General features: G+C 47.7%; 1 protein-coding gene across 1 annotated transcript in view; it reads left to right on the top strand.

Moving 5' to 3' along the window:
- Positions 1 to 23999, top strand: part of scrib (scribble planar cell polarity protein) — a 79009-nt gene that overhangs the window by 51095 nt on the left and 3915 nt on the right. The window contains exons 20-42 of the mRNA XM_080855147.1: positions 1067 to 1147; positions 3362 to 3595; positions 4482 to 4592; positions 4790 to 4966; positions 5146 to 5262; positions 5548 to 5736; positions 6271 to 6390; positions 6529 to 6585; positions 7912 to 7992; positions 11805 to 12194; positions 13428 to 13499; positions 13844 to 13903; positions 14469 to 14516; positions 14773 to 14898; positions 16721 to 16774; positions 17773 to 17935; positions 18079 to 18316; positions 18478 to 18567; positions 18692 to 18877; positions 21065 to 21204; positions 21340 to 21377; positions 21884 to 21958; positions 23431 to 23485. Coding sequence (XP_080711273.1) covers positions 1067 to 1147; positions 3362 to 3595; positions 4482 to 4592; positions 4790 to 4966; positions 5146 to 5262; positions 5548 to 5736; positions 6271 to 6390; positions 6529 to 6585; positions 7912 to 7992; positions 11805 to 12194; positions 13428 to 13499; positions 13844 to 13903; positions 14469 to 14516; positions 14773 to 14898; positions 16721 to 16774; positions 17773 to 17935; positions 18079 to 18316; positions 18478 to 18567; positions 18692 to 18877; positions 21065 to 21204; positions 21340 to 21377; positions 21884 to 21958; positions 23431 to 23485 — 2902 coding nt within the window. The remainder of the gene's footprint in view (positions 1 to 1066; positions 1148 to 3361; positions 3596 to 4481; positions 4593 to 4789; positions 4967 to 5145; positions 5263 to 5547; positions 5737 to 6270; positions 6391 to 6528; positions 6586 to 7911; positions 7993 to 11804; positions 12195 to 13427; positions 13500 to 13843; positions 13904 to 14468; positions 14517 to 14772; positions 14899 to 16720; positions 16775 to 17772; positions 17936 to 18078; positions 18317 to 18477; positions 18568 to 18691; positions 18878 to 21064; positions 21205 to 21339; positions 21378 to 21883; positions 21959 to 23430; positions 23486 to 23999) is intronic.

Genomic DNA, 23999 nt, shown 5'->3' with positions numbered 1-23999 from the left:
AGTGGGAGCATTGGCTGAGTTGTGCAATCAGTGCTGTTGCTTCTTAGTGTTGTGCATTTTACATTGAGGTATATTGAGTATCTGCATTGATTCACTTGAGTGATCTGCTATTGAGACGAGGAGATGCAGGTGCACAACTTATAATGTACTTCCATAGAATACACAGACTGACAGTCTGAAGGTATGCTGTCCACATGATTACTGTTTCTGAGCTGGCAAGCAGTTCTTCACCTCGTCACCATGAGCAGCTGATCTGCTCCGTGCTGTCTTTCTGGTTATGACCATGACGAGGAGATAAATATAGTCCCTGGTCCCCAGAGAGGGAAGCCCCACTTGACCTCCCAGCGTGGTAGTTTGCGGCTGAACAAGTAATTACAGCAGTGAGTTTATCTAAACAGTGTGTGTGTGTGTGTGTGTGTGTGTGTGTGTGTGTGTGTGTGTGTGTGTGTGTGTATTGCACCATCCACCCCTGGCCTCCCCAGAGTGGACGTCTGTGGTGGCACAGGGCCAGATCTGCCAGGCTCTCATGCCAGGCTCTCATGCCCACTCTTCTTCTCACCCACGGGACTGGCAGATTCTGAGCAACAGTCTGAGTTGAGCCAACACGTCACCTCATCAACCCCTAATCCGTCCCTCTGGGTCAGGCTGGCATTAGTCACCAACTGTCACTGACACTGATACTCATTCTGGTGTTGGTCACGGCTGTTTTTCAGTCATTTTACTGCTCCAGCCTAATTCCCCCCGTTGTTCAGATAGGAGATCAGGATTTGATTGGCATAGGCTTGGGCTTCAAAGGGAAGGGTGAGAATAGTCACCCTAGAACTGAATGTCCTCCATGGATCTCAGAGTCTCTTTAAAATGATTTGGAAAGGCCGGGCCATTTAGTAAGCGGCAAGATTTTCGAAAGGACTCTTGTCAGCACCGTGTGCTTGTGCCTTCACATTTGAACAATTGTTGAACGACTTGTACATAGAACATCTTCTCATGACCGGGCACTGAAAATGTTTACTTTGTAGTTATGATCGGTTGGACCGTTTGCTAATTATTTTTCCGTCTTCTCCCTCAGCATATTTTCATCTCTCGTATCGCGGAGGGTGGATCAGCAGACCGAGACAACGTCCTAAAAGTGGGAGACAGGGTCATCTCTGTGAGTACTAAATCTCTCTCTCTCTCTCTCTCTCTCTCTCTCTCTATCAAAAACACATCACATGGCACCCCAGTAGGAATGAATTGACTCAAGAACCACAAGTTTCTACACTTTTAAAAACCTTGCCTATGTCAGATCTTGTCTAACCATCTCAAGCCTCATGTTTCTCTGCTTTGTTGTCAACACGTCCCTGAATGCATGAACCTCAGGCCCCACTTTACTGAACCTGTTTCCGAGACGGGGCCTCAGCATGGTATTTCCTGCCTTGTGTTCTTCACCTCTTCTCTTTAACACTGGCTTTGGCTAACATGCCCATATTGGCTTAACAGAGACAGTCTGTGAAAGTTTTTAAAATACGAAATGAAAGAGTGGACATTTATCACCTTAGACTTAGAGTCCCATCTTATTTCATCTTATGAAGCTTTTAAATGCTGTAGCCCAAATCCGCATAGCCCCAATACGTATCCTCACGTGGCATTTTCACTGTATGGGTCCTCTGTCTCTGCGGTCCTAAGCTGCATCCAGCTCTGAGTCTTCAGACCACTTTCAAAGCTGGCTAAAGCCCCAGCCTCTGCCACCGCACCTAATCAAGCCAGTTAACATTCACCCAGAGAGGCTCAACCCAACCGTCTTAACTCAACCCTTCAAAGTACTTTTTTTTCTGTCTCTGCTTGTTTCTTGGCTGCATGCTTGAGCTGACTGAAACAATGTCAACCGTTGAATTCTCTGCTGCTGTAACCTTCTCCTTCTCTTACCCTGAATGGCGTTGGCACCACTTGTGATTCAGTGCCAAAGAAAGGACGTGCTGTTAAATGAATATGGCCGCCCCTCTCGTTTGAGCCCCCTCGCTCTCTGGCTCTCTGTATCTCTCTATCTTTTTCTCCCTCTACCTCTTTCTCTCTCTCCTGGTCTTCATCCCTCTCTTCCTGCCTTGCTCTCTGCATGAGCACTAACACACTCCTGACTGTGTGGTGGTGAGTGTGGTGTTGGGGCGGTGTGTGGGTGGAGCCTGCGGGCCCGCTGACATGGTAACCGCATGTCTTACCATAGCAGCAGCAGCTGCAGTGCCAATGAATCTTCCCGTGGTAAGCGCTGATACTGAATGGTCAGTGCTGGCTTCTGTTCACCGTCTCTACCAGATCCCTGAAAGGCTTTGTGAGAGTAGAGCAGCTACATGTAGCTTTTTCAGAAAGGGTTTTTACCCCAATAAAGAATCAACCAAGAGTGGTGTTCAAAATAGGAAGCTGTTATTCAAGCGGTATTCAGGTGGACCGAAGCGACTTCTTCAACTTGGCTGATTTAAGACAGGACCCTTGAGAGCACTGCCCTCCCTCTGTTTTAAATAAGTAAAGCTGAACTGGAAGACCTGTCAGTCTAGCTTAGACACGCGTACACACACACCTGCAGTAAGTGTCAAAGCGTCTGTTCTTCAGTTGGACACCAGGCACTTAGCAATTGGAGAAAGCCACTTGGCCTTTCCAGACAGGAAGTGGTCATGGCAGTGTTTCCTGGATGCTCCCTGGCTTACGACTGCGCTACTTTACTGCCCTTCTTCTGCTCTCTGTCGGCCCCTGCCGCAGCACCGCTCCCCTACCTTTCTCTTTGCTTTTCTTCCTCCTTTTTGTCTGTCTCCGGGCGCTCACGCCCTTTACCATGCATACTAAATCCTGGACATGGCACTGCATGAAAGCTAATGAACTTGCGCCATCTACAGGCCGTGGAATGTATGCCTTAATGAAAGCAATCATACAGACATGGATTTTATTGTATTGAAATACAGGATATGCCAGAAACATTTTAACTTCAGTAATAGAAAGTGTTTGCCACTAACACCCGGCGGAGCTACTTTTAACTCTCTTTACCAGCCACTTGACTGATACCATATTGACTGACCCCTGCTCTGCTTTGTACACTAATGATGTACTTGCATTTCCGAGCACAAGAACTCCGATATCTAACAAAGTCTGTCTTCATCACAATTTGATCTGTCAAAAGATTTATTTTATGTGAAACAGTAGTCACACACACACAAACAGACCTTCAGTAGCAAAGCAGTAGTACTTAAAATCCCCTGACGACCCTCACTTAGACGGGCACACATTTCCCATCAAGTAGTTGGCACCCCCCCCCCCCCCTCCCCCCGGAGAGGATATCTGGCTCCCCCACTCCCGTCCACGTGAGACTCACCCAGTGTTTGTTGCGTTGCCGATGCAGATCAATGGTGTAGACATGACAGAGGCCAGGCATGACCAGGCAGTAGCGTTGCTTACCGGAACCTCCCCCACCATCGCCCTGCTGGTGGAACGCGAGCAGGGCCCCTCTGCCGGCCGCGGCCGCGCACACTCCCCCCCGCCCCCAGAGCCCTCTGACTCCCCCGAGCAGGAGGAAGCCAACGACGAACAAGGCAACCACCTCAGCCGCCCCATGGAGGACGAGTACCCCATCGAGGTGAGTTCAGGGGATCCAGGGGTGAGGGGAAGAACACGAGACTGGGAGGAAGGGAGTTTTTTGTTTGTATGTAATATTTTTCCAGAAACTCAGGACAGAGTTGAATTCATTAAAAGTAATCCTGATGAACCAATGAACCCCCTGTAATCAGATAAACCAAATAAAAAGCACAGAAATAGTTTCTTAAGTCATAGGCCCCATTTACACCAATCAGAGTTTATGTTGTTTAGCTTGGAATGCTAGTGAAGTGTTTGCTCAAGGCTACTTGAAGAAATGCAATACCAGTGCTACATGTACTACTACTTATAAATACTACTAATACAAATGTTTGGCATCATGATGTTGTGGGCCTTCTCCATGAAGCATTCCAGATTACGTTACATTAAATATTACTTTGTCTCTTTTTGTTTTTGTCCATCTCACGCCACTTGTCTCAAAATGCCCCTTGAATGACCTGAACAAAAGTGGTACACGGTATGACCATGTTGTTGTAGCCTTAGATATGATGGAATGCCCCAGTGTCCCTCAGTGTTGTGTTTTCAAACAAGAGATGAACATTCCCCCCTGCACACCCAGCCCTCAACCTCTTCACCTGCCAATGCCGCCCCCCAATGATCTGCCCTGATGTGGTTGTTCAGATGGGTTAGAGTAGGTCTTGTGTACTGTCCCTCACTGCTCCAACCTCACTGGTTCCCACCACGTAGTGGACAGAAGTCTCTCTGATGTCTGTTGTGTTCGCTGTAAGAATTTATGGAAAAAGGCATCCTGAGCACCTGAATTAAGTTAGCCAATCAGTTAGCCAAAGCATGCCTGAAATCAAACCAAATCTTCAAATGTGTCCAAAAAGAGAGTCGGAACATTCACATCACTTCTCCTTCCCCCACAGGAAGTGATCTTGGTGAAGGCAGGTGGGCCACTGGGGTTGAGCATCGTGGGTGGCAGCGATCATGCCAGCCACCCGTTTGGCGTCAACGAGCCTGGCGTCTTCATCTCAAAGGTAAACACTGACAGAGATGTTCCATACACATATACCACAAAAGCCTTTTACAGGTACACGTCTATATACACTTCCAGATTAGTTTTCATCTCTGAGGCTTGAACACAACCAGTATGCAGCTTGAGCTAAAAATACACATCCTGGATAGTTTAACCTCTATGATGTGGTCTTATCTGTATTTGTGTGTATCTACACAGGTGATCGCCCACGGTTTGGCGTGTAGGAGCGGGCTGCGTGTGGGCGATCGGATCCTGGAGGTGAACACCACTGACCTGCGGCACGCCACACACCAGGAGGCGGTGAGAGCGCTGCTCTCCAACAAGAACGAGATCCGCATGCTTGTGCGCCGGGACCCCTCTCCACCTGGCATGCAGGTACACACACACACACACACACACACACACACACACACACACACACACACACACACACACACACACACACACACACACACACACACACAGACAGACTCCAAATGTTGTAGAGTTGAAGGCTCTCTTACACAAGCATTCCGATACGCATTTATTGTGATTGTGTCTTGTGTTGCGAGCAGGAAATCGTTATCCTGAAGCAGCCCGGTGAGAAGCTCGGTATCAGCATCAGAGGAGGAGCCAGAGGCCACGCTGGGAACCCCTTCGACCCCACGGATGAGGGTATCTTCGTCTCCAAGGTAACCACCACTGTATAGCCCTTCCTTCTTCCACATGGTTGTATTTAAAATACCTGGATTTGGATCTACACAAGGGAGATTCTAACCACCTCCCTTTGATTCTTTCACTGCTCCTATCGCCCTCCACTGCCTCTTGTACTTTTCTCCTCTTTCCTTCTTTGCCTCCTGCCCTCCGCCCCCCTCTCTCATTCCTCCTCTCTCCCTCTCTCTCATTCCTCCTCTCTCCCTCTCTCTCATTCCTCCTCTCTCCCTCTCTCTCATTCCTCCTCTCTCTCTCTCTCTCAGGTGAGCTCCATGGGGGCGGCGGCCCGTGACGGCAGGTTAGTCATGGGCATGCGTATCCTGGAGGTGGGCAACCACAGCCTACTGGGTATGACGCACACGGAGGCGGTACGGGTGTTGCGCTCCACCGGAGACACACTGGTGATGCTGGTGTGCGACGGCTTCGACCCTCAAAGCGTCACGGGCATCGAGGTGAGCTCAGACTAACTCGGATGCAACTCAAAGGGTTTTTAAAGGGGTTGCTGCTGCCAGTATTGTACTTTCAGGTTCACACCATGGAGGTATTATTTAAAACAAGAGAAAACGACCGCTCCCGTTCATTTTAGTGGCCAATGCTATCCCAACTACTTCAGAACAGCTGGTACAAAATTGACAGCCAACATTTTAAAAGATGGTGCTCAGCTTTGCCACTAAAACTATGCAGGTTGCCTGACCTGCAACTGGATCATCAGCCATGACCACAAAAACCAAAACCCTAAACTGATTGGCCACACGGGCACATGATTGTTTCCCATAGGCCGGTTTCAATCTTCCTGGAAAGCTACTGGCACCAAATAAGCTGAGGCTTACTGGCTGATGCTAACCCTCCATATCTTGTCCCCCTTGGTTTACATTGATGACTAACACTTAAGTTCACCCAGAAAATGTGTATGTCAAGTATAGAGATTTAACATTTTCCTAGTCACAAAACACTGAAACGCCATTTATCTTCCCCCTTCCCTACAGGCGTCACCTGGGGTCATCGCCAACCCATTTGCGGGTGGAATAGTCCGGAAAAACAGCATGGAGAGCATCTCATCCATCGACCGTGACCTGAGCCCTGAAGAGATGGACATCCTGCAGAAGGTGGGCCACTCGACTGAGCTTAAATCCAAACCCATGCTAGTGTTGCATATGCCTGCTTTATTTGCCTGTTGTATTGACTGACTGAAGTGTGGAGTCCTCACCTACTTTCATCTCTTTTTCATCTCCTTCTGTGTGTAGGAGGTGGAGATGGCGAGGGAGACCTCCCAGTGGGAGCGGGAGGAGCTGGATAAAGTGGTACGTTTGGAGGGTTTCTGCTAGTATTATTAGTGCTATTTCTCTGGATTTATGGCTTGCATTTTCCATCCCAAGCACAATGATCAGCTTCTATTTCTCAGGTTTTCCATTCCAGTTTTTACACACAGACATTCATTACAGTATATTACATTCAGCAAAGCTTAATGTAAAGCCACCCCCAAAAAAGCGTGCCATAATTCTCATGTGTTCATGGAAAACATCCCATGATCCCATGACCAAGTTTTTGAAAGAGCTGGAAGGAAGGCCATTCCAAAGAGTCCCCCTTGCTTCCGGTTCTCAGTCTGCTCCCCATGTGATCCAGTCTGCTAATTTGTGTGGCTTTTGTTCTTTCTTTCTCTCCTTTCTTTTTCTGTTTTTCTCTTTGTCCCCCCCCCCCCCTCACACCCTGGGATGTTTGGGTTTCTCTCATGCCATACTCCTCCATCCCACTCCACTCATTCTATTCCTTCACCCTGCTGTGTTCATTTCCCTCTCACTCCATTTCCTCCTCTTCACGCTTTTAACCTCATTTTTCATTGATGGGTTTTGCTACTCATCCGCGCCTGCACCTCATCCCATACCCTGACCTTTAACCCCAATCATCGTGTGGCTGGCGTGTGCGTGTGCGTGTGTGTGTGCTGCATGTGTACGGATGTTGTATGGTCTGTGGGGTGTGTGTGGTTGTGTTTGAATGAATGTGGCCCAAATTCCGCCATCCTGTTCCCTTCCCCTCCCCCTTCCTCCACTCGTCTCTCTGGTGAAGGAGCGTATGCGTTTGGAGCGAGAGGAGGCCACACGGCAGCTAGAGGAAGAGGCCGAGGTGAGCTGCCCCCTCCACCAGGGGGCGACAGCAGGAAAACTGTCAGAGTTGTCTAGCCTGGATGGACAAGCCCAGGCATATAAGCACTGTTGCCCTGCACTGAAAGTAGACTACAGTAACGATTCGCTGCAATAAAAACTTGGGTCCAGTCACCTCAGACAAATGTCTCACTTTAAGAAAAAACACACAGCATCTGAGCCAAGAACAAAAGATTTAAGATGAGTTAAACTGAACTGTCTCCTATGTAATCTCATAAAAAGGTGGATCTGAACTTTTAATGCAAAATGAAACAACTTAGAGAAAAGAGGAGAGAGCAGTGTATATAATGGTGAACTAAATAGTCATTGACTTCCCGTAAAGCGTAAGGACCATCAGGGTAGTGATTATACAGTAGTCATGATGCTCTGGCTCAGACTTGTCTCAAAGCCCATCAAGCCAGTGAGTGCCACAGCCAGGTTATTCCATCTTCTAATTGCCCCTCTGACTGCTGCCCTTCTCTCCTCCAGAACCTGAGCAGCGGCCCGCTAAAACTGGACTACAAAACACTGGCAGCACTGCCCACAACCAGCCTGCAGAAGGTCAACAGGGTAAGACGCTCAACCTGTTTCAAGGCTGCACTGTCTTTAGCCTGAAGTTAGAGAAACTTTAAAATGGTTTAATCTCAATGAAACCTGCCTTCATATTATTGGAAATCACTGGCTAGATTGAAATCAACTTGGATTCTAGATATTGCACTTGGAGCCTATCCGAAAAGGTTCAGGGTCCATGTTTTGTTTTGTTATATTGGTCTGGAAAATTAAATTTTTATCATCATTGATTGCTGCACTTGGAATTTCTCTCACCCTGAATCCTTACCTCATGTCAAGGTCTGACTCTAAACAGCCTACTCAGGAATATCCTATTTGTGTTTTATTCTCGGGATCCCCTCTCACCCTTAAAACAGTGGGTCAAGCAGGTGCTACTGGAGTTCCAACCTTCAGACTTGCATTCTTTACTCACATTTTTGACAAGTGCTGTAGCAGGTGTTAAGTTTTCATTCTCTGTGTCTTTGATGAGGTGAAGAATGGAGGAAGTGGCGTGTGAATTCTCGAACAGTGTTTCTGTTGTTGAAGAAGAATGCCATTCAATTCTGTTTAGCGTTATTTTAACTGTGAGAAGTTACAAAACTGCTGAACCCCTAGTGTGACTGACGGGTACCCACTGTGGACAAGAGACGACTTCCCGCCACTAGGAAGAAGCTGTCAGCAGAATCCTACACAAAACGGAAGCCCATCCAATGTGACAGGAGGAACTATGAGGCTTTGCTTCTCGGTGAATTGAGTTTCAGCAGGACATCCACAAAAATGTCAGGGGGGAGTCCCAAGTCACAAAGAACACCCCACAGTTCAGAATTACGACGGCCTTGACTTCTGACACTTCCTGGCACAGCAGTCCAAGCATGCCGAAGCCAAGGCGCTTTCGTGTGTCTGTCACGGTTAGGCTGGAGGGGAGGCCATGCGCGTGTGGTCAAGGCGGTGTGCTGCATACCCCAGCCTAATTTTAGGAGAAGATGGCAGACACCATGAGGATGATCTCACGCGTGTAATGTCGCTCGATCGGTGCGTTTCTCAGCTGTGCTCTTGCACCTTCCGTGAAGCGGGTGGAACACCATGCCTCGACCAGTGGAGAGCGCTACACGAACATCACATGATCATTCATGCCTGGCATTCCACAGGCCTCAGAACTGTGGACCAGAGCACACTTGTGGGGGCGGGGGTGAACAGGGTCCAGTGCGGGAAAAGGGGGGAGGGGAGGGGAGGGGAGGGGAGGGGAGGGGGACAGCTGATGATTGCTCAGACGTTATTTTAAAAGTGTGCGCGAGGTGATTGGTCAGGCAGCCTATGGGTGATGTGGGCTGGCGGGAGCTGAGAGGACAGTGAGAGTGGGTTTTTTCTGAGTGCAGCACACATCACAGTGTCCTGGAAGTGTAACCCTAGCGTGGAGGTCTGTGGAGTTTGTCCTGAATCTACGAGCAGCTCTAAAGAAGGTGTGGTAAGGGAAGCTGTGCCTCCATCCAGCTTCGCAGCTTTCTCTCTCTCTCCCTCTCATTCAGCTTTCTTTCCTGCTCCCTTTCTCTTTTCTCCGCTGTAATCTGTTATCTAATTCCCATCAACTGTTTTTGTGTTCGTCTTAGTCATGCCTGGTTGTTAGTTTGTGTTGGCGGTGTTTGACTGAGATGTAGGAACAATGCGAGGTGTTTTTATTAAGCACATGTGAGCGGTTTGCACAAGTGTGTGACATGACCTAGTTCCTCAGAGAGGTTGGTGTTGTGGACACTTTTAATGTTTAAAATGAAGTTTGGATTGCCCTGGGTATGTGTACTGTCTTTATTCAGATAGGCTTTATTTAGAGAGGAGTATTTGAATTTGAAAATAGATTTCTAAAATTAAGATGGCAATTTAGTTTTTCATTGAGGTTTATGTTTTCTTTAATTATTTTGTTTGTTTGATGTATTTGCTTATATTTAACATTTTCTACGGTCTGTGCCTGTTTTAAATGAGCAGATGTTTTGTTGACCTAAGCTTTAATGTTCGTCAAATATGTACTGCTACAATGCAGTACTTTTTTTTTTGTTTAAACCATTGTTACAACGGCAGGCTCCAGATCTGAATGTGCTGACTAGGTCAGAAGTTTTTAATTGTCCAGTCGGCGTCTTTTTCTGAGCGCGTTTAACCCACATATCTCTGCCAGCTGTCGCCTCAGACATGCTGAGGGGCTAAGGACAGGGGCTGCTCTCAGCCAGAGGAGCGCTCAAATACGACCTCTCTCCAATCCCAGAGGGCTTTGCACTGTTTATAGCTCTGGCCATCTCTATCCTGGGCTCTTGGAAACAAATTCCTTGATGAAAATAAAATCCTTGTTCACAGTGGTCTTTTTTTAATCAAAAAGAACCCCCCCATTTTTGAATAGCAGTCATTGGAATGCATTCTGCTCTAACGACATACCCATGCCAGCACAGGCCCCCCATATCAGTGATTTTTTTCAGGATGCTATTTTAGGTGCAGGCTGGGGATCAGGGTTGCCTAAGAGTGGTGCGTGTGGGCAGATAGTCCCTCACAGGCTCTGGAAGAAGGCACAGTCCTTCAGGAGGTGGAGCAGTAGTTAGATATAGAGGTAGATATAGAGGAATTGAATTAGCACTGCATGTGACTACATAATAGCTAAGTCCTGTTCAGACATTTATTTACTAGACATTTTCATTTATATTGGTTGACGGTATGGTACTGGTATACAGCTATGACCTTTTGTGTTGTTAGTACCTTGTTCTATCAGTTGAGCTTCAGGGAGAGACACACCCAATAGCATAGATAATGTTACTCATCTGTTCTTAGACGGAGACAAATACATTTAAACTCATGCAAAATCAGTAAGATGGTTAACTAGTTAGACAGACTAAAAAACATAAACCCTCCCTCTCCAGCTGTTGTTATACTGGAAGGGCAGTGGGTCACGTTCTACTACAGAGTTTTCCTGGATGGCTGACATGGGATTAGATGCCATGTCATACGTAGCGGCTCTGGTGAGGGAAAACAGTAGATGGAGAATGCATGTTACTTACTGACCTTAGTTCATTTGTAAAGCAAGGCCACAACTCACGGTCACAACGATGCTATTATCAGGTGTGCTATTTACTATGTAGGCCAGGCTGAATTTATCTCCCCTGTTTGACACATGGTGAGGAATGCTTCAGCAGGAGCACAGGGTTGTTGCAGGAATGTTTGGGTCATTGCCCTGTTATGGTCTCTTTTCATGACTAGTTGAGCTTGGTAGTCGAAACAAAATTGCTGCTAACAATATTTATTTGTGACAGTTGTAATTAAAATTATTTATAGCTACCTAGAGGTTGAAATGCATGGGAAGCTGATATGGACTAACTTGAGGTTGTTATATTTGTAGAGCTAATGAGGTATCTGGCTTGGGAGTTTTTCCAGAGGGAAAAGTAGTGGGTGTTGTGCTATTGCCTTGTGTTTAGCAGGCATGCTGGATGGTACACCAGCAACAGAGGACTAAATAGACATGCCCAACCAGGCTGGCTGCAATACGTGTGTAGTTCATCCTCTAGTACCACTCTCCCGGCACTATTTAGCTCTAGACTAGTTTGTCATCTCTCTCTTATACTTGTTACCCCTTCCCCCTATCCACATCATAACCCATCTTACCTATCTCCTTCTCTGCAGTGTGTTGTGTTTGCTGCCGTAAGTTAAGTTTTCTGTTTGCCATCTCTTTCTTTCCTTTCACTGCTTTCCCCCCTCGTTCCTCTCAGATTCTTTCTCTCTATTCTGGCCATTCCCTTTCTCTGTCTCTCGTGTTCTCACCTGCTCCCTTTTTCTTTTTCTCTCTCTCCCCTCCTCCCCCTCAGTTCTCTCCCTCGTTCTCTGCTTCCATCCCAATGGAGGCTGCCCTGCAATGCGTTGCCCCTGTAGACCCTCTGGCCTTCGAGCCGGGGGTGGTCCTCACCACGTACTTTTCACCCGAGCCCATCACCCTGTCCCCCGTGGCCCCCAAGACCAGCGCAGTGCTCCCTGCACCAAGCGTCCTCACCCAGGAGCCACCCATGCAGCATCCTGCTGCGGAAGGAGAAGAGGAGGAGGAGTGTCTGGTGGACTCCCAACCCATCTGCTTCAGTGAAAACCCCTTCCTGTTGGCCAATCGCAAGGGCAAAGGTCGCCCCCCACAAGAGCGTGTTCTGTCTGGTCCGCCAGTGGGCTACGGGAAAAAGGGCCAGCTGCAGCCCTGGATGTACTCTAAGGCAAGAGGGCCTGCAGAGTGTGTGCTTTTGTACCAGCATGGCATGTTGCCCCACAGCTCCACTCGACTCCCATTGGTGCTTAAAAAGGACATCCTGGGGTGGTCAGCTCACCAGGCACATTAACAATACTTTAACAAGCTCTGTGTTTGGTGCCACTCCGTTCTAAATATATGTCAACAGTTAGGAGGAGCCTCTGGTCACTCTGCCCTTTGGTGTGGAAGCTTAATGCCCCTGAACTCTGTACTAACACATGCGAAAGAACACACCGAGCATGGTTGGTTTTGGGCTTGTACTTTATTTCTCGAGAATAAGTGTCCTTTTTTTATATAGGTCACCAAAAAAGCCCTTTTTTAAGAGCTCACTTCCCCCAGTCAGAGCACACTTGTCATGAGATGGTTAGTACGCTGAAAAACGTTGTCCTTGTGCCAGGTTTAAACCTGAGACAGCAGGAAAACATTTTGCAGTAATGATTCCTCCGGGAAAGCCGTGGCTTAAGTGGCGTTCCTGTGTGGAGCGTGCTGGGAATGAGAGGAATTCCACAGCAACAGGTGTCTGTAGGGAGAGGCTATGTGTCATGACCTGCCTCTGCTGAACATCATTGCCATATCTGCCACTCAGACTGAGTCACACACTCTTCCATGAACCTTTTTCCATGGGATAGGAGAGTACAAATGAATCGACATATAAGAGAGTACAAATGAATCGACATTAAAATGTGAATGGTCCCTGACTCGTGTTGTTTAAAGGTTTTTATTGCAGAAAATCATGCTGCCCTGCGGTATTCTTGTGAGAGAGGCTGAATGGAGAGGCATGCATTCCTGTTGATGTAGGTTCTTAATAACAATAATAATAATAATACAATAATATGAGGAAATCTGAAAAAGGTGTCGCAAACGCGACTGAAAAACCACGTGGTCAGCTAGGGTTCGGGATTTACAGCTAGTCTTGACAGGAATGCGAGGCTCTGCTGTGCGACAGCTTGTGGCCGGTGCAAATGTGTCCCCAACTTTAAAGAACATGTTGTTCCACTGAGACTGGGTTTGCCAAGTGCACTGGTTTTAAAAGTTAATACGACTGTTAACTAACAAAATGGCTTGAGTGATTCACTGGGATGGTGAATGTAGCAGAAATAAGCAGCTATTGACCGTGTGTCTGTGTGTGTCTGTGTGTGTCTGTGTGTGTCTGTGTGTGTCTGTGTGTGTCTGTGTGTGTGTGTGTGTGTGTTCTTTCCAGGCGCCCTCCGCAGACACCCAGAGGATGGACAGTCCCATTCGTGATTTGTCCTACTCACCTAGCTCCCAGCCCGTAAGTAACCCCCCCTCCCTTGGGACTACTACTTCCATCTCCCTCCATGTTTGGACAGCTTTACAGTAGCTTGCCTGGAATGTTTCTAAGAGCATATGCACAATAGGTACAATACTGTAAAAACATCCATTGAACATAGCCAGTTTTATAAAGTTGTGGCTGCAGACTGATTTGTATGAGTATGCAGACATTTTCAGTTATGAAGGAATTACTATGCCCTAATGGAACACTTCCATTCCCAAAACCTTGGGCAATCCACTTTAGGTAATCACTGCATCAAAGAAACTTTCTACAAAAAGAAAGAATTCTCTCTCTTCACCTCATCCCTCCCTCCCTCTCCCCAGCCATCTGTTACGCACCACTTCTCCCCAGCTCAGCCGTCTGTTGGCAGAGAGACCCGGTTTGTAAGTGGGCTCTGTTCTAGTCTGGTCTGGTCTGGTCTTGATCTCATATGGCCTGGCTTTGCCTGCATACAGCATTTGAGCAATATTACATACTACCACTTGAAAGTGACTTGTAATGTGATCCCAGTCCACGTTCATGCAGAATTCTGTGAGTCCTTAGTTATGAAACATGATGCAGAACTGCATGTCTGATAACACCCTATATCAAGGCATAGTCGAGATCGACAGCTGGTGCATACTGGAGAATGAAGCACCCTTGGGATGTTTGTATCAAAAGATCAACCTTGATGGTCCATACCAAAATACTAAGCATAGCCAAGAGGACGAGATGGTCTGGCTGAAATGTGAAGTGTTCTGCTTTCTGTCGCCCTAATCGCTCGTTGTCCCACAGGCTACTGCAATGAATGTATGTGTGTTTGATGCATACATACTTCACGCATGTTGGGGAGAACATGAGCAGAAGTGTGTGTGTGTGTCTCATGGTTTGTGCCTGCTTCTCTGTGCTCATAGTCTTCACCATCACCACCAGTCAGTTCATTTCCACACATCTTTCTTTGCTTTTCAGGCCAGCATCCATTTCACCCCCAATGCCACTGCCAAGGACAATGGATCTGTGAGTGTCAAGACTGTTAGTGTAACCGTGGGATCTTGACAATTTGTCAAGTCAAAATATACAATAGAGAAGAAAAAAAAACATAAAAAAATATATTTTTGTGCATTGATCTTACAATTATTTTTGTGATTTGACTTAGTGTGTGTTGTTTCTCAGACCTTAATGATTATTTGATTTTTGTAGGAACTGAGGTAGCGGCGTAACCACCTCACCACCAGAACTGACCCTCTCTCTCCGCTTTTCCTGTTTCTTCCAGACCAAGCCCGGTGTCATCCAGCCCATGGGTCGCATGAGGCAGACGTCCTCGCCATCGAGTCAGGATGGCCACAGCAGTCCTAACCCCTTCCAGCATGGCCCCTCCCCCATCAACTCCCAGACTTCTGTAAGATCCCTCACGACCGTATAGAGTGCACTGCTACGCCCCCTCCTCTGCTCACTGCATGCCACCGCTGCAGGCTTTAGCAGGGCCCTCTGGAACGTCTCCAAATGCTATCGCAGAAGAAGACTTGCTGTCATTTTTTTTTTTTTTCCCCTTCTGCGCGCTCCTCTCTTGTCGAGGGCCTTTTGCTTAGACAGACTCATGCTTATTTATTGAGTATTATTAAGCTCACATCACACTGGTGTGTAAGGCTTTACACGCAAAACATTCAAACTTCTTTAATATCCATGGAGGAACTGTTTTTTGTTTTGTTTGTTTGTTTTTTAAGGTCCAACACCAAATGTGCCACCTTTTTCTACAGCTACTTTTTATACGTACTGCTTTTATACATAGTGTGCATTTTTTTGGTAGTGTAATGTCTTGCCGGGGCAGATAGTGCACTCAAGTTACCTCAGGGTCGTTGTACCTCCATGTTCCCCTCAGTGTCGGCCCATCTCCACCTTCTCTCTTTGTCAGACACACACACCCACCCACCCACCCACACACTCATTTTTGTAACCTTTACATGCCCTACCACTTTCTCTCGTCCACTCCACCTGTGTGTGGTCGGCCAGGTGTGCATCTTCTGCATGCTGTCCACTGCTGTTCCTGTTGTCCTCTGCTCTTCCTGCTCTCTCATGGTCTTCCCCAATTCCTCTGTCTGTCTTCTCGTCCTCTTGCCCATTCCCTTTTTCTGCTTCTCCCCATTCTTCCACCTATCTCTCTCTTTCTCCCTACCTCTCTTTCTCGCTCTCTCCTGCTCTCTCCTCTCTGGTTCCTGTTCCCGCTGCCCCCCCTTGACCTTGTGCAGCCGCGCGCCCCTTCCCCTGACACAATTGAAGATTTTCCCATCAATATCAAGCAGGCCTACAAGGCCTTTGCCGCTGTGCCCCACTCTCTGGCAGTGCTGGAGCCACCTCAGGTAGGGTAGTCGTGTGACCCCCCCTCATCCCAAAGCACATCCACTGGGGGTACTGAGCATGTTGTGGTCCTCCCCCCACCCCCATTGGGGGCTCCCTGTCTCTGGGTCACCTGGCGTGAAGAAGAGTCCCCTCCTCTGGAGGGTCCTCTCCTGCCAGGCCTCAAGTGCATGGTTCCCCTCACCTGGTGTTTGTGTGGTGTTGGAGCACTTCTACCTTTTGGGTGCCATCTTCTGTTGTAAAGTGTCTTCATCCGTAACGTGGACGGTCGTCTTGTTTTGCACAGCATTGTATGGATACCCACACTAACTGTACAGACAACTACGCACAGCCTTACAGAACCCTAACCTCACACAGCTCACACAAGCACACAGACACAGCCTACACAGATCACACAAGCACACAGACACAGCCTTACGGAGCCCTAACCTCACAAAGCCCACACAAGCACACACACAGCCTACACAGCTCACACAAGCACACAGACACAGCCTTTCGGAACCCTAACATCACGCAGCTCACACAAGCACCCAGACACAGCCTTTCTGAACCCTAACCTCACACAGCTCACTCAGGGTACAGTTCCACAAGCACACAGACACAGCCTTATGTAACCCTAACCTCACAGCTCACTCAGGGCATTCACTGCACATCTGCACTGTCCTCCCTCCCCTGCTTGCTTGCCCTCTTGTTGTGACATTGGTGCTTTAAGTGTAAATATGTCAAGATTATTTAGCTCATTATTTCCAGTTACCTTGTTCCTTTTTTATTTACCCTTCCTATCTGGTTTCTCCCTTCTTTTCTCTCTCTCTTTCTCCCTTCATCTCTCTCTCTCTCTCTCCTCTCTCTCTCTCTCTGACTCACAGGACAAATATGTTCAACGGAACAACAATGTCCACCCTGTACAGTCATCTCCTGAGGTAAGATAGGATAACATCTTCAATACACTTTCACAAGGATTGCACTGCTTTAGCAGTAACCTGTCATTAGTGGCATGAACTAAAGGGAGGAGCACCGATGGTTACCAGTAACTATATGCTTCACTTGTTTAAGTGCCCGTATGTTTTTATGATATGTATGATATGTTTAAGCATGTGTATGCATATCACCGTAGCCCCTGGCCTGGCAGTTGTTGTTGACCAGTGCTGTAGAGGCAGAGTCTTCTTACTGTCTACTGACTCAGAGGTGAGAGTGGTGTGAGAGTAATGTGACTGGTGATGTTTGCGGCCCCCCTCCAGCCCAGTCTTAGAGATGATGTGTTTGCCGATGAGGTGGAGGTGGATGAGGGACCAGACTCTGTCTTCCCCCACCCCTCCCTCGCCTCAGATCGCCGTGACTACGTGAGTCTGGCGGCAGTGCCACGTCTTTCACGGGCCTCTGTGGAGATGAAGGTATCCCCCGTAAAGCCTGGCATCGCCCCCCCCTTCTGCTGGGCTGTGTTGGTTCTGCTTCCGTGGTGGTGGTGATGATGGGGGGCTACTTTGAATAAAGCACTTCACTTAATCTTGCCTTGTTTCTAGCAATGGGATCTCCTGAGTTAATTTTTTCTTGTTTAGTTTTTTCCCCCCTGATGGATACAAACCTACCAGTCGATGGTTGAAATTGTTAAAAAAAAAATGTTAATTACCCTCAAGCTCAAATTGTTGCATGTTGAATGCTGGCACTTTGAATAATGGGCTTTGCAGTTGAGTTCTGCAATGGTGGCAACAGTGGGACCCTTGCTTTCTCTCTTCTCATCATCATGGAAAGGCTTGACTTGATGAAGGTGCCTTTTGTTGTTGTCTTCTCTAATTGTCTTGGGCTGTAAGCTAGAAGTCATGTAGCCTACCCCATACACGCTAGACTGGTCAGGATCACCGTGGGCAATCCCAATCCCAGATCTTTGTAACTGCCTAATCTGTGAATTCTTCTCCAACAGACACCCAGTCCTGGTGGAAAGGACAGCCCAGAGCAGCGGTCCTTCAGGGATCGGCAGAAGTACTTTGAGATCGACGTGAAGACGCAGACTCCAGACAATAAGCCCAAGCCACGTGTGTCCCTGGTGGGGGAGGATGACCTGAAAAAGATGAAGGAGGAGGAAGGTTGGTTGGCGTCCTTTTTAAGATGGTTCTATCTTGCACTGAGATTCACTTACCTGTTTAAAATGAAGGGACGAACTACCGCACCACTCCAGCATTTTTCCTCTACAATTTGAATTTATTTGGACTGTATTTTGTTTGTACAGCCAAGCGGTTCGACCAGAGTGCACGGGACTTCTTGCTCGACGAAGATGAGGAAGAAGAGGACGACCTTGCTAAGCAGGTGGCGGCGATGAAGGCTAGTGGGAAGGTGGTGCTGGATGGCGTGGAGTACAAGGTGGAGAGTGTGGGTGGGAACAGCTCCCATTCGTCCACGCCCCCCAGGCTGTGTGCTACGCCCCCCAACTACAACACCCCACCCCCCAGCTACTGTGGAACACCAGGGTACGTCAACACACACTCATACACACACTCATGCACACAGGCCTAGTCATCTCTCACTAGGACTCTTCCACCTACAGATCTACACTACCCTTAAAAATACTGATTTCTTCATCTGACGGTTAACTAATGATCTTATGCGTGTCTGGTGCATGTATGTGTAGGCCTTCATTAGTTGATGGTAGGGGAGACTCCCAGAGAAACTCCATGGAGGAGTCCTTCAGACTGGACCAGAGGCCCACCTCCATGACTGGGTGAGTATTCTAAACCTAACACCACTGGTGTATAGATGGACACTCAAGTTGGCTGAATCATCGTATACCACACATTTGAATTGAACACTGAAATGTGTTTTTAATTATTTGGGTGTGTGCGCAGACTGGTGCCCATGTACCCCGGTGGTGAGTCTGGAGCGCCCATCAGGACGGCCAAGGCCGAGCGCAGGCACCAGGAGCGTGTGCGCATGCAGAGCCCCGAGCTGGCCGTGGCCTCGGACAAGGACATGTCGCCCAGTGAGAAGCGTGCCCTGGAGGCCGAGAAGAGGGCCATGTGGAGAGCAGCCAGGTAGTGCACACTCACACAGACACACGTATTCATATACTGCCCCATACACACTCACACTCACACAAACACACTCACGTATTCATATACTGCCCCATACACACTCACACTCACACAAACACACTCACGTATTCATATACTGCCCCATACACACTCACACAAACACACTCACGTATTCATATACTGCCCCCATACACACTCACACAAACACACTCACGTATTCATATACTGCCCCCATACACACTCACACAAACACACTCACGTATTCATATACTGCCTCCATACATACTCACAAACACAACCTCTCTAACAGTACAGGCATACCAAAGAAGACTTCCTTATGTTGCAGATTTCCCAGAGGTAGCAATGACACTCCGAGTGGAAAAAGTGAAGCAGACATGTTTCAAGGCTCAGATTATACAGAGGTCATCCTAAATTAGTTTATCAGAAGGTTCCAGAGTCTCTTCCCTTCCTCCTGTCTTCCCACTGTATTTCCATATTCTCTCCTCCTATGGTTTCTGTCTGAGACCCCTTTTTGGTAGTCCCCTGAGCCCAGAGGAGTTTCTGTCACTTCCGCCTGCGTTTGTACTTTGGGTTTCAGCCAAATGCCAATTAAAGGTTCTGTTAAGCAGTGCAACTGTATTTAACACAAATGAATGAATTGACTTTCATTTATTAAGAGAACAAAAGAGTGTCTCTTGTTACTAGAAGAGATTATATCACAGACATTGTTGATATGAAACTTTTGATATGTAGCTTATGTAAGGTATCTATCTCAATAGGCCTACTACAATCTGCCCTGGTGGCTCCTCAGTGTTTCTCTCCCTTTTGCTTTTCCTGTTCCTCTTGGTGTTTTACTTCCTTTTCTGTCCTGTTTTCCTCCTCCTTTCTTCTGTGTGTGTGTGTGTGTGTGTGTGTGTCTATGTGTTTATTGCCCTGTCTCTTTCCCCCGTCCTTTGTCACATGCTTCTCCTCTTCTCCCATTCTTCTCTGTGACTTTCCTCATTCCTTTTTTCTCCCATTGTCTTCCCTCCACTTTTCTCTCCTCTTATCGTCCCCAATTTCCCTCCTTCCATCCTGTCTCCCCCCTCTCTGTCTCTTTCTGTGATGGGTGATGGGTGATTGGTGTAGGCCTTATGGCCTGGAGGAGGATGTCAGGCAGTATGAGCAGGATCTGGCCAAGAGACTGTACCAGTCCAGAGTGCGGGCGTCGCAAGCCAGTGCCAACACCAATCCCAACCCCTCTTCCTCCTTCTCCTCCCAGCCCAGGTCTGCCCTTGCCCTGCCGTGCCCAGTCACAATGCATCTTGGGGGCTGTGCTCTGGGCTGCTTGACAGCGGGTCACGGGGGGGGGGCATTAAAATGCTAGGGTTGCCAGGGGACTGACTTGTCCAAGCCCAATGACAAGTGATCCAGCCAAAGCCACGTTCTGCTAGCTTTGCACGATCACACACCTGCACTTTGAGTTGCACTGTTTTGGGCAATTTGCCCTTTTTTTATCCTTTCTTTTTCTTCTTTCTTTTCTCTCTCTCTCTCTCTCGCTCTTTCTCCCTCCTACTTCATATTTTTCCCCTTCTTATTATTTCACTGTTTTGTTCTCTTAGCTTTCTAATTTTCTACCCACATTTAAGGCTCTCTTGCTCTTAGATCTTTTTTATTCTGTGTGTGTATCTTCCCTTGGGCTTATCCTGCCGTTCTGTTTTCTTTTTCGCTCTCTTGGATGAATCTTCCTGGCTTTGCCGCTGAATAACATTGATCATTGTTATTGATTGATAACATTGGCTTTTCTCTGATCATCCCTGTTTCTAACCAGCTGTCTGACGCATTGTCTAACTACACACACTGTGGTCATGCTGTCTTGTCCATTAAATGCTGCATCCACATGTTCTGATGCCATGTACCTATTGCCATTTTGTCCTCTTTGTTCTCCATAGCTGTTTCTTTACCTCTTCAAAGTCTTGCTTGCTCCCTCTCCCATTTATTCAATCTCTCAATCTCTAGACTTTGCCATCTCATTCTCTTTGCCTTGTAGTGTTAAGCCCAATCTATGTCTCTCCCTGTCTTTTTTTCTTCTCTTTTCTCATCCATTTGTGTCTCTCATTCACTCTTCCTTTCGCTCTCTATCTCTATCCCTCTCTGTCCCAGCCTGGTCTCTAACCTCCTCTCTCTCTCTCTCTCTCTCTCCACCAGGATGAAGTCTCTGGAGCAGGACGCCCTGAAGGCTCAGATGGTCATCGCCAAGTCCAAGGAGAATAAGAAGCGCAGCACACTGGACCAGCTGGTCGAGTCCCCCTCGCCGGCCCCCACCCCCTCCCCCACGCCTCTGGAAGGTGGGCACCATCCTCTCAGAACAGCCATTAACAGCCCATTAGCATTCAACTATAATGTGCAAAACTATCATGAATGAAAACTAAACTATAATGACATTTTTAATCATGTCTTATTGTATTGTCTTACTCATACAGACATCAGTCCTCGAGGTGTGACGTCACCGGGCAGACTGGTAAGGACAAGCATCTTTTCTACTTCCTGGATCAGTGGTTGTCTGTTGTCTTCCAGCAGGATGGTGCAAAGCAGAGTGTGGCCACGGCCCCACCGAGGCCTCACCTACCGCTAAACGCCATTCACAGCTTAGTACCATCCTTAGTGAGCTCTCACCGCATAAATCAGGGTCATCTACAACATTCCCATTATTTCATTTTATCGTCATTTTCATCAAGGCTTAACATTTAAAAGGCTTTTAGTATTCACCCATCACACATCAGTCACTGTAGCTAGCACAGCTCCTAAGATCAGCGCTCATGTACATCATAAGAGCGCCCCCTGCTTCGTCTCCTTCTCCTTCTCCCCTCCTTCACACCTTTTTCTGTTGCTGTCCTTTTCCCCCCCATTTTTGTTCTTCCCCATTTTACTTCCTTTCCTGCTCTCCTATCATTTATCCCCCCTCCTTCACCATCCCTCCATTCTTTGATTCTTAATCGCTCACTCCTATTTGCTATCCTTCTCTAGTCCCTGTCAGAAAAGAAGTTTGACTACCGACAGTTTGCTGCCATTCCTTCTTCCAAACCAGTTTACGACATTGAGGTATTACCTGCATGCTCCTCTCCACGGACCCTCAACCCCTTAGCCAATCCTCCCGTCTCTCCTGCCCTCCTCTCCCCCCCTTCAGGCTTTTCCCCGAAGATTGCTCGCCAGTGAGCCTCTAAGAGCCACCTACATCCACAGCGCTGCAGCCTAAAGATCAACCGCCATTTTGGCTCAAGCCTTGGCTGCAGGGAGCCTCTGCATACCTCTGCTTACAACAGTTTCCACTTCCTGCTTTTCCTTTTAACTAATGGTGCTATGGGAGACGTCAGTAGAGGGTGCTTTTGTTAATCTCTTAACAGGTGGCAACAAGTGGGCAGCCACTCTTATATGGTGCTCTGAGATTGTGAGAGAATCTCTTTTACTTCAAGCTACCCTTTAATTCACCCCAGCTCCATAAGCGGACGCAGTTCAAGCAATCTCTCCCAGCAATTAATTTAAACAGTACATGAATCATGGCATCCGGCACTAGCAAGAACAAAGCTGCTTGATATTCAGTTTCACTTCATAAATGTCGCACCTGATGGTGGCCAGTTCTTATTTAGATGTGTACAGGTTTAGACTGTAGTGTAATGTATCTCAGGTGGCTGAGTCTTTTAAAAAGAGAGAGCAGGAGAGCTGGAGGTGGGGGGGGGTTGGGGCACATGTGGGAGCTTGTGTGTTGAGTTTGGTGCCTGGATGTTTGTCAGTGGTTGGTGTCTCACCATTGTGTTCCGCAAATTGTATTTGTGTTGGAGAGTGATGGACTGCCCTTGGTGTTCTAATTCAATGGTGTTCTAATGCCTTTACCAAACCCCCTCTCCAGACTGCAGTTACCCTGTTTGTTTAAAGTAAGTTTAAATCCGTATGAGATAATTTCTAGGCTCACTCCCACCATAGACCACTGAGCTGGAGAAGGATTGGTCTGAATATATAGGGAATGGGAAAGTGTTGCATTACACAACCAGGTGCCTAACATGCACACATTTACTGTTAAGAGTGAATGTCTGTGGTTTGCATGCTTTGTGACTGTTGGTAGAGTGAAATTGTCTTATGGTGGTGTTTATTGTGTGTTGTGGACAGTCTGATTGTCTTTCTCTGGTAACGCTTGTCGTGTCTTTCTGTGCTTCTATGGGAATGAACTGGCAGAAGGCTTGTGCAAGGCTGCCAACTATGCTCTGAGCTGTGAGACTAACCCACCTTCCACTGTTTTAATGTGCTCCTAACACCAGTTTGAGAAAATGAGGCAGCAGTTTCGTGCATTGCCATCTATTGGCTGGAGGCTGAAACTGCCCCCCTCCACTCAACATCAGGCAGAATGGTTAAAAAACTACCTCTAACAGCATCCGCTGCAGTGGTGTGTGCAGAAACGAGCCGGCTGGAATGGCACTCCTGTGGCGCTTCTCGTATCCGTCTCCATGGCGACCTTCTCCTGGGGAGCTGTTTAAACTGTTGTTGTGGTTTCTAACGTTCCCTCCTCTCCTCTCTTTCAGTCTCCTGACACTTCTGACAACATGCGCTACATTGACGACGGCTCCAGCAACCCAGGTAAGAACACTGCACTGCCCCCACTCTTCTCGGGGGAGGAACTACATGCTGTGTACCCTGCAGGACGGAGGCCTGTAGTGATAGAACTGTGTATCGTTTTCATCTGTGTTATCCTCTCGAATATAGGTGACTTCCTGGGATAAGTCTTCCTCTGATATTGGTAGGACTCTTTTTCGTGTGTGTGTATGAGAGTGTGTGTGCTCGCTTCCCTCCCACTGCTGCTCAGATCTGTGTTGATGTGAAATTAACCAACTCAACAGTGCTACTTAGAATCAGTCAATCAGCTGTCAGTTGGTCGACTCGTCAGGCGTCGACCAATTAGAAATCCCTTGCAGCCTAGGAACCGGGGCATACTTTGTGAGGTGCTTCTTGTGAGGTGTCTCTGTAAGGGTTTGCGATCTGTCTCTCAAACTGTTGGTTTACAGAGAACCTGCTGTCTTGCTGCACTGTATTTTCAGGTGAATGAGTCGGGGAATGTGTGTGTGTGGGTGTGTTCAAACCTCTTTGCTTCAAC

The sequence above is a fragment of the Sprattus sprattus genome, assembly GCF_963457725.1.
Source record: "Sprattus sprattus genome assembly, chromosome: 17".
Classification (NCBI taxonomy): domain Eukaryota; kingdom Metazoa; phylum Chordata; class Actinopteri; order Clupeiformes; family Clupeidae; genus Sprattus; species Sprattus sprattus.
The sequence above is the reverse complement of the archived record's forward strand: the minus strand, read 5'-3'. Positions and strand labels throughout refer to the sequence as shown.